This window comes from Fulmarus glacialis, unplaced genomic scaffold, assembly GCF_000690835.1.
Source record: "Fulmarus glacialis isolate BGI_N327 unplaced genomic scaffold, ASM69083v1 scaffold11684, whole genome shotgun sequence".
Lineage (NCBI taxonomy): Eukaryota > Metazoa > Chordata > Aves > Procellariiformes > Procellariidae > Fulmarus > Fulmarus glacialis.
Window position 1 is genome coordinate 356 of NW_009209947.1, and position 9,411 is coordinate 9,766.

The following is a 9,411-nucleotide window of genomic DNA, read 5'->3' on the forward strand; positions in this document are numbered from 1 at the left end:
GGTTGGCTGTGCGGCTGGTGGATAAGCCTGCGCTGTAATACGTCCCGATGACTTTCCATTTTCTTGGAGTGCTACACGGTGTGCATGTGTTGGTGGGAAGACAGAGGAGCAGGCTACTTTATCTTAGCCTCGTTACTACTGCTTTTTATCTGCATGTAAAAAAACCTGGTGGAGAGTTAAGGTTCCTCTTTGTAGCTTCAAGGTTCGGATCTTGAATCTTGCTTTGAAATGGGTATCAAGCCTCCCAATAGCTGTGCTGACCAAGCAGTTTTTTTTCTTATCACTGTTTCAGCCCCAAGATGAAATAGAAGTTGAAGATGGGTTCAAACAGTATGATGGTAAGGCTTTGCTACAGTATTATCAAAGTGTAACTCAAAAACTTGGAGTATTTTGATACTTTATGTGCGTTATTTTTGTACTGACTCTATTACTAGATGATGCTTAATGATAGTTGTCTGTTTTGTCGTAGTGATTAGTGCATTAGATATGGAAGCTATGATGAGTACCATAAATGCTTGGATAAAAAACCCAGTCAAGTTTGAACGTTCTCATGGGATCAACAACACACTGGATGCGCAGATCTTGCAGGATAAGGAGGGAGGAGATGAAACCATCCACATTCTTATTGTTGAAGGCTTCCTACTTTATACCTACAGGTAATCAAATGTGACTTCGTGTATTTTGATTTTTACGTGATTTTACATGATAGGTGAACCTCCAAGGGAATAAAAAGACCTGTTCTAAACCAAGAGTTAGCAGCTGGTATTGACTACCGGTGAGTTTAGCTGTCACAAGTATGAAGATAGCTCTAGATATGGGAAATAGATGTAGTTTTACCTTTCCATTTCTTGCTACTAATCAGTCTAGCTGTAACCAAACATGTATCTCTTTCAGGCCACTGATTGACATATTCCACCATCGGTACTTTCTTTCCATTCCATATGAAGAGTGTAAAAGGAGAAGAAGGTAAGTTTATCTTTCTAAGTTCCCTTGCTAGCCCAGTAACATCTCACTCCATTCAAAACTTTCTCTAAAGCTTTTAGATAAGAAAGGATAAAGACTAATGTAGCTGCTGTGTTAGAAGACTATAGCTTCCTTCACCAAACAAACTCAAAAGCTTTCTACCAAAGTACTACGTGAGACAAATGCTCAATTTCAGCACAGATCTTTCAATAGGCTTTCTCCCTTTCTCGTTTTCCAATTACATGGTTCCCAGGTCTTGAACTATCCTGGGGTCTTATATTTGGCTGTATTGTTGTACTCATGCATGGTTCGTAATGCAAATGAAATATGTTAAACTTGAAAAAGTTAAGTTTCAGAGGAATAAGCAGACAGCTATTTTACCCAAAGTTCTGCTAAAGCTTTAAGAGAAGGCTACTCATCAATGTTAAGATTAGCCTGTTTTAGGAATCCTTCTTGCATCTTGAACACTTTGGACCCGAACATTAAATTCCAGCTATTTTTGGGTATCTTTATGCTTGCAGCTTACGCTAAGTACTGACTTTTGATAAGCTCAGAAACCACATTGGAGGCAACAGGCTCAGGCTAGTGTGCAGAGAAACTGAATGAACTATCTGTCATTTCCCTAAACTGTAATTAAGACTACTCTTGAATAACAATGTCTTAATTTGTAGTTCAAGGAATTACACTGTACCAGATCCACCTGGATTGTTTGATGGCCACGTTTGGCCTATGTATGTAAAGCACAGGAAGATAATGGAAGACCTTGGAGTTGATGTGGGTAAGTCTTTAATGACAAAAGCACTTTCGAAAGGTTGCTTTATGAGAGAGTGCTTTTGAAACCTGGGATATATATATACTGGTTAAATGCATGAGAGGAATTGAAGCAGGTGGATGGAGTGTATTTTTCTGATACCAGTCAAGTGCATGCTCTTTAAATTAGGATTTGGCAGGCTTACAGAAACATTCAATTATAGCTCTCTCATTTTACTTTCTTACTTTAAGTGCACTTGAATGGAACAAAATCAAAGGAGGAGCTGTTTAATGATGTGTATGGACAGATCCAGAATAAGATTGAAGAATTACTTAACATGCAGGTACATGTCCATGCTTCTAACTGCATTTCAAAGGCCATCCTTTTAAAGGCTATGTTGAAAAAGCATGAAGCTATAACTTGGAATATGTTCATGTATGTCTTTCCATTTAGAAATAAGCTCCTGGTGACGATTCTTGTGAGTGAAGATGATTCCTGTTTGCTCTGCGCTGTCTACCTGACTGCCCCTAAAGTTCCAGCTTCTGTGAAGACTCTCGACTCTTAAATTCGACTTTGTTTAATCTTCCCTTGAAACTGAGTTATATATGGTCATAATTAAAAAGCACTTCCCTCTTGTCTGTCATCTTAATTTGTGCTTCAGCCTAGTATGTGGCCTCAGATGATTTCTGTCTTCTCCCAATCTCCAGTCTATTGGGAATTCTTTTCACTATGTTCTTAACCTGTGAGAGTAAAACGCTATAGTAGAACTGATGTGATGTGGCATAACCATCCTAGGAGAGTGTGTGTATGTGTAGATATATACATACACTGCTTTGAGTTCTTTCCTTTCAATAACCTGCATTAATTTCTATAATCCATCTAATTAAGCAGCAAGTATGCTTCTTGATGAAGAAACGAGGGTTGATTTTGCTCTTCAAAAATGAGAAAACAAGAGGATGTTTTCAGGCCACTTTACTAGCATTAGATTATTCTCTTAAATCCAGTGCATGCATTGATCTCAGATGCAGACAGTTCAGTTTAGAGGCAGGGAGAAAATTTTACACGTACAACAGCTTTAAAATTATTGATTGCTCTAGAAGATTTCAGTAGTGTTCTGTAGGTTAAGGCAAGTTCACATTTAAGTTTAAACTCCTGTGTATGTACAGAAGTAGTTTAAGGCCTTGGTTTACATAGAAGAGCAGTGAAAGCATATGAAGGCTTAATCCCTAGTAGGGGGAAAAGTGAACTTAGGTCAAAAGCTTGATTTTTAAAAAAAAAAAAAAAAGCATCTGTCTACTAGGTGGTTGTTCAAGAAGGAAGATATGTATTGATCCGTTGCAAGACCAGTCTTTTTTCTTCAAAAGGGTTTGACCAACACCAAGCACAAGCAGTTACTTCAAGCCCAGATGCATTAGCTTCCTGACAGGAGCTGGTCCTCCCCAGTATCCCCTAGAAATGGAGAAAGTTGTTTCACCATGTTTTATATATGTACTATCAAAGTAGGGTTTTTGTTTTACTCCCATAAGATACCATACTTGCCAAGAGATCGAGTATTAGGGATTTGTTTTAGAGAATCATCTCTGCTTCAGTGGGGTTTTCAATTGGGCAAGGGGTGCTCTTCTGTGCAGTTCAATGCTATTCTGCTTGAACAAACCCCTGTTACTAGCAAAGTGCCCAGAATCCTCAGAAAGTTGAAGTCTTAAGTTACGACTAAGGGTGCACATCATTCGCTTCTATTCTACCAATGAACTAAGCCAAAACAGGTATCTGTACCTGGCTTTTTTCTGAATGATCACAGCAGCTCTGCCTGCTCAGAATTGAAATACTTACTTAAGTAGTGCATTCCAGTAGAGAAAAGGCATCATATCAGCTTTCATATGGTACATGGTTACTCTCTCCTTACTCTGGTCAATGGGAAAGGTCTCCAAAGGCTGAGCGTCATAGTCAAATTCTGCTAGAATCACCTTGTTGTAGCCTGTTACTAGTGGGCAGGAAGTATATCCATCATACTGCAAAGAAGAATACCCCCTTTTCATTAATCTGAACAAAGTCTAAATGCTGAGGTATTACAAGCCATATTGTTAACATTCGTATTTCAAAATAAGTTACTAGGAGGTTTCTGCATTTATAGCGTTAATATCAGCAAGTTTGGAAGGCTGCTAAGTGCAATTATGGTTTAATAACTATAATACTAAGCCATTTTATTTCAAGTATAGATTGTAGATTTGCTTAACAACATTGCATAAATTAGAGCTAACCTAGAACAATAGGGTCATTAATTGCTGGTTATTATTGTAACCAGCAGAATAGGTGACCAGTAGATCAGGATGAGAGCTGGTGCTAGCTTTAACAGACAGTATATAAACAGGATCTTGAATATAGTTGTAATAATTTCCAGAGGACTGCAGGAGTATGGATGGATGATACTCAGGTTAGTACCCCAAAGAATATTAATTCAGAAGCCATACGTAAAATGAAAGCCAAGTCTCAAAGAGAAATTTGAACATAGTTATAGGCTTAACATCTGTAGTACAAAATCTTCAATTTAAGTCCTTAGAAGATAATGGGGAGGGGAGGCAAGTTTAACATAGTACAGATGTGTAAAGTTTGAAAGGGTTTTCTTGGAGTAGGGGTTATACTAGTCAAGAGTTTTACTATAAGTAAGTCACCTGCATCGGTGAAGAACCCAGACTAATCAGCCTTTCAAATTCTTTCAACTCAGAAGTCAAGGAATTAAATAGATAATATTTTTAATGGCAGTATCAAAAATACGGATTGTGCAACTAAATTACTATTATGACATACAGTATATAACCATTTAGCACCCCAGCTGCTGATGCAAAGTGCTTCCTGTCTTCCCGTTCACACAGGTTAGCTGCTTGCAAGACTTCCTACATAAGAATGGAGAAAATTCAAGATAACGTCTTCCCAAGACAAGATCTGTAGGTACCTTTTTAGTTGGCAACTGGTTCTTCATTACCAGGGAAATAGTTTTATCAAGCACTCCAGACTGGGCAGCTACATAAGAAAGAAGGAGGAAAAAAAAAGAAGTGTATTAAGGCTTTGTTTTAGGCAGCAGTTATTGTCATTACTAGAGCAAACACTACTAGCTGGGCATTTTGTTGGACAATTCAGCTGTAATTGAACTTGTACGCCAAATCAGTTTGGGAAGTTTACAGTCCTGGATAAGAAAAAAAAAAAATTTGGACTAATGCTTTGGCCTCACTGTTTCCAACATGCTAAAGCTTTATGAAACTTGAGCTGTATGTTTTTAACCTATACCTATTCTCCTATGCTACATTATATTTGTTCAGTCTTCCCAAACACTAAGATTCTGACACACTGAAGTTTTGTTTCATTTTGAGTGCTGTAAGGGAAGTATTCTAGACCCATTTGCTGGAATGGTTGACTATACCATTCTTCACATTACACCAATAACGTACTATATACCCTTTCTTTTTTTCCACACCAATAACATACTGTATAGCCTTTCTTTTTTTCCACCTTCTTACTTGCATTTTTTTTTTAGTTGTGAGACCATAGGCCTAAAGTGTTTTTACATGGGACCCTGTGGCTACAAGTACAGAACATGTGATTCTTCAATAGTGACTTATCAGTTAGCTGACACATATGCATGAGCTGCTAAGATAGACCAGAACGTTTTGTTACTGAATGATGACGGAATACAAGAGTAGTACACTCATTTTATGCCATTCCGTGAACACAGAAAATAGGATTAGTTTGTCTGTGAGGCATTTGGAACAAGAGAACTGTGGGTTAATGGCATCAGCATGGTCTGTAGCTAATTAGTTGGCCCAGGAGACTTGGGTCTTTTTGAAAGCTGGAAATAATTCAAGTCAAGACCTCAGGAGTAACAAACTAAATAGTAAGCTTACTGTCACTCCCATACTTTTCATTACACACATAGACACACATGCAACTTTACCTACAGCTGCAGCAGTTTTTGATGTTGGAAGGTTGGTGCAGTCTCCAATACCAAATACATTAGGATACTTTTTATGTTGTAGAGTTTCCTTATCTACATCCACCCAGCCAATTTCATCCGAGACAGGACTGTTGATGAGTACATCAGGTGGCCCCATTGGGGGTGTGACATGAAGCATTTCATACTAGACAGAAAGAAGAGGCACTCAATGGCTAGTTTATCAGAGCAAATCATACCCGTGTTGATATAAGGCAATAAGAGCAGGAGAAGGGTCTTCTTTGTTTGTTTGTTGATGGGGTTTTTTTAAAACACAACTATATAGAATGAAAATTTGCTCTCAAATTTGAAGTGCATCCTTTTATTAACATGAACCTTATCAGGCAACTCCATTTACACTGGCGTAACAGCAATTTGCCTTCCTCCATATGCATCTGAGACATTCCCAAGTTATACTAACAAGACATACAGGACTCCAAGCGTAGTTTATGAAATATTTTTTTCTTCTCTCCACCTTAGTTTCAAACTTTTTAATCTTCTCCTGAAGTTAGAGATAGTACTCTCAGGAGGTAAGGGCAGTATACAACAAAGCAGACATTATGTTGTTATAGTGTGGCAGTTATGTTACGGTATACAAGGAAAAGAAACAGGACCAAACTAGAGGTCTGAACCTTCCTGACCTGATGAACTTCAGTCATTCCAGGTTTGTCCAAGTTTTCAAACACAGCTTCCTGCTTGTCTGCTCGAACTTCTACAAGGTTGCGCTTATAGTTAACAGCAATATTCCTCTCCTTTATTATTTCAAGCAATGCATCAGCATACTTCTTAACACCAAAAATGACACCAAGTGAAGTGTTGAACATTATGTTTGCTTTGGAACGTTTTCCTGTCTGCACAAAGAGATCAAATTAGCCTTTTCTATTAAGAAACTGTGACAAGCTAGCAGAGACAAAACAACCATGCTCCACTACTGAAAAGCTGACAGAACTATTAATGCAGTTCAATTATTAATGAACTATTAACATTAGAACTCTTGAGATACAGCTATTTCACACTATGTTAGAAGCTAGACAAGACAATCTTTGCCCTTCCTGAGTGAGGTACTGAAGACACCCCCACACAAATTGCTAGTGAGAAGAGGTGGCTGCAATTCATGGAAGAACTGCTGTATGCAGGTTAAGCACTTGTAGCAGCCTAGCATTAGCTTTCTGAAACCTTCAGTTCTATGCATTATTCAGATACTCGCCCAGTAGATAGCTCATGAAACTTAAAATACATATGAAGCCTGACACTTCCACTTGAAGCTGCCTTTTATTTCCACTAAGCTTGCTTTTACAGCCTGGCTAAGACTCCTGATGCCGAGACAGTGCACCACAAGTAGCAAGCATAGCCACTTTTCAGACTAACAGAAAGACAAATGGCAACAGGTATTAAGTACTTAAAATAACAAGAATTACTTAATTCCAGCCAGCATTATTTTAGTGCACCACCTGAAGTTATAAATCCGGCTGAGAATAGTTGTATCTGTAGTTCACCAGAAGCAGGGTAAGCAGTTCTTTCCTTCTGGATTCTGAATTCTACAAGTTTCTCCAGTATTAAATATATGCTAAGTATTTGTGTACGATTCAGTTAGCTTCATTTATTATACATTAATAATAGAAAAAGCAACTCAGTCACTTTAATTTAATAATCCTGAGTCACATTCCTCTCGTGTGGTTTTTATTTGTTTTAAAGATAATATGAACGCCTTAGAACAAGCCTTCCTTCCAACTGTGGGAACAAGCACTGGCAGAGAGAGTAAAATACTTACTTTCCTCCAGTAGGCCTCTGATAAATACATGATCTTCTGAGGAGCCCCTGCACACTTCACTGGAGTATTTGGAAAAGTGAAGATAGCATTTCCTTCCTTGAAATCTTGTAAAGCTTTCCATGTTTTCTCTACCGTATGAACTGAATAATTGGAACCTATTTTGGGGTGATGAAAACCCTCAGGCAAGCCTTTGATCTAAGAAAATGAAATTAAGGTTTAAAGTACAGATGGCAAAAATTTTGTCATCATCGTCAAGTATTAAATGCAGACTTGAGAAATAGCTACTTGAGAAGCCTCTAGCAAAAGGAAAGCCCATACATACTTGCTAGTCGGCATTTTTGAAAATAAGCCTAGCAATCAAACAGATATTTCCATTAGATGATTTAGTAGATGTAACATTTACTGAAATGACTCTCGTCTGCAACTTTTGTAGCATAAGGGTTCAGTGCAGACCCAAACCAAAGTTTTTGTAGACTAGTACATGAAATTCAGAGTAAGACTATATAAAGTCACTGCCATATGATCATAAATAAAAATAATGTTAAAAAAAAAAAAAGGCATTATGAAAATTTACAAGGTGAATGAAACTTTTCAGTAGTCAGCTGCAGACACCTGTATTTCCTAGGGTTATTTTGTTTCAACTCGATTGCCTCCAATAATTATTTCCCTACTACTCCTACTACACCTGAGCATCTGCTTGTGAGAGAGTTGTCCCCATTTCAAAATAATGGATTGCAGAAATTCTACAAGAAAACTAAGTCATGTTACATGCACTGCAATGTGTTTGGGACATTACAGTCTACACGAGGAAGTATGCTGTTGGTGAAGACAAGTAAGAGAAACCATCCCTCTTTTTAAACTGGCCACTTTCATTTTAAAGCCATATAAATCTGTTACTATGAATTTTATCGACTACAGAGTAATAGTGGTTAACTGTATTACATGGCTTCTACTACTGAATACTGAATTTAGTTTTCTCAGGTTGTACTTCAGACATATGAAGGCTGAGAGGGTCACTGAACACAATGCAATTCCTCATTCCACTGACCTAATCACCAGAATTTATCTAGTGTGACTATAGTTAACTAAGACTAGCTCTTGCTTTATGTATGCCTTGAGTATCTCTTTGAATAGCTCTCAAATATGTTATCAGGTACTACATCATATTCAGGTCAAGTGGAGTCAAATCGCTCAAACATCTTGCCTTTGTGTTTTCCTCCTCCTACATTTCGCTACAATCATTCTTGTGCCATACAATGGTACTAACATTTTCCTCTGAGTGCCACTGTATACCGGAAACTTAATAGATGGGAAGGGCCCCAGGGCCTATTTAAACACAAGCGTGGTAACTCAGCTGGTTCCTTTTGAAATGCATCCTTTAAGAAAGGTGAGAGTGGGGCAAATTAATTCTGCAATACACAGATTTTACTGACTGCTGTGTGTTCCTCACTTCTGTTTACATTAGAGATGCTTCAGACTACAGTCAGCGTACCTTATTATCTCATTATTACAGACTGCCTTTAAGTTCTAGATTTAACTTGCTGCCCCATCTGCTGATATTGCCATAGAGATACAAGAAAGCTGTCTTAAAAGACCTTCCCAAGGGTAATTTGGGTTATTACATAGAAATCTGTGGAACGAGTAAAGTCATTAGGCTGTCTTCTGGCTCTTTAATTCGTATTAGCGTTCAATATCTTGCAGTAAAAAAAGTGTACTGAAAAGCCATTTACTTTAGTGAATCATAAGGGTATGTGATGCCGTTAAAACTAGTGAAAACATGGTTACTGTAAAACAAATACCTTTTCATAATGCAGACTAATCCCAAGGGCAATTATCAGATACTTGTAAGATATCTGTTGTGTAAGAAAAAAAAAAAAAGTATTTTAGACAAAACCCAAAACATTAGCTCAAAGCAAATTTAAGTTATCTGACAGCAACAGTGTC

At 37.8% G+C, this 9,411-nt stretch overlaps 2 protein-coding genes across 2 annotated transcripts in view; one reads left to right on the top strand and one right to left on the bottom strand.

Annotated features, from left to right (window-relative positions):
- Nucleotides 1-2,363, top strand: part of LOC104076218 (nicotinamide riboside kinase 2-like) — a gene marked incomplete at its 5' end in the record, with an annotated part of 2,650 nt that extends 287 nt beyond the window's left edge. The window contains 6 exons of the mRNA XM_009577008.1: nucleotides 293-338; nucleotides 470-656; nucleotides 895-966; nucleotides 1,635-1,741; nucleotides 1,966-2,057; nucleotides 2,168-2,363. Coding sequence (XP_009575303.1) covers nucleotides 293-338; nucleotides 470-656; nucleotides 895-966; nucleotides 1,635-1,741; nucleotides 1,966-2,057; nucleotides 2,168-2,173 — 510 coding nt within the window. The remainder of the gene's footprint in view (nucleotides 1-292; nucleotides 339-469; nucleotides 657-894; nucleotides 967-1,634; nucleotides 1,742-1,965; nucleotides 2,058-2,167) is intronic.
- A 742-nt stretch (nucleotides 2,364-3,105) lies between these two features.
- Nucleotides 3,106-9,411, bottom strand: part of SQRDL (sulfide quinone reductase-like (yeast)) — a 7,475-nt gene continuing 1,169 nt past the window's right edge. The window contains exons 3-9 of the mRNA XM_009577007.1: nucleotides 9,267-9,320; nucleotides 7,468-7,662; nucleotides 6,338-6,547; nucleotides 5,661-5,844; nucleotides 4,665-4,732; nucleotides 3,545-3,723; nucleotides 3,106-3,163 (exon numbers count right to left, since the gene is read on the bottom strand). Coding sequence (XP_009575302.1) covers nucleotides 3,106-3,163; nucleotides 3,545-3,723; nucleotides 4,665-4,732; nucleotides 5,661-5,844; nucleotides 6,338-6,547; nucleotides 7,468-7,662; nucleotides 9,267-9,320 — 948 coding nt within the window. The remainder of the gene's footprint in view (nucleotides 3,164-3,544; nucleotides 3,724-4,664; nucleotides 4,733-5,660; nucleotides 5,845-6,337; nucleotides 6,548-7,467; nucleotides 7,663-9,266; nucleotides 9,321-9,411) is intronic.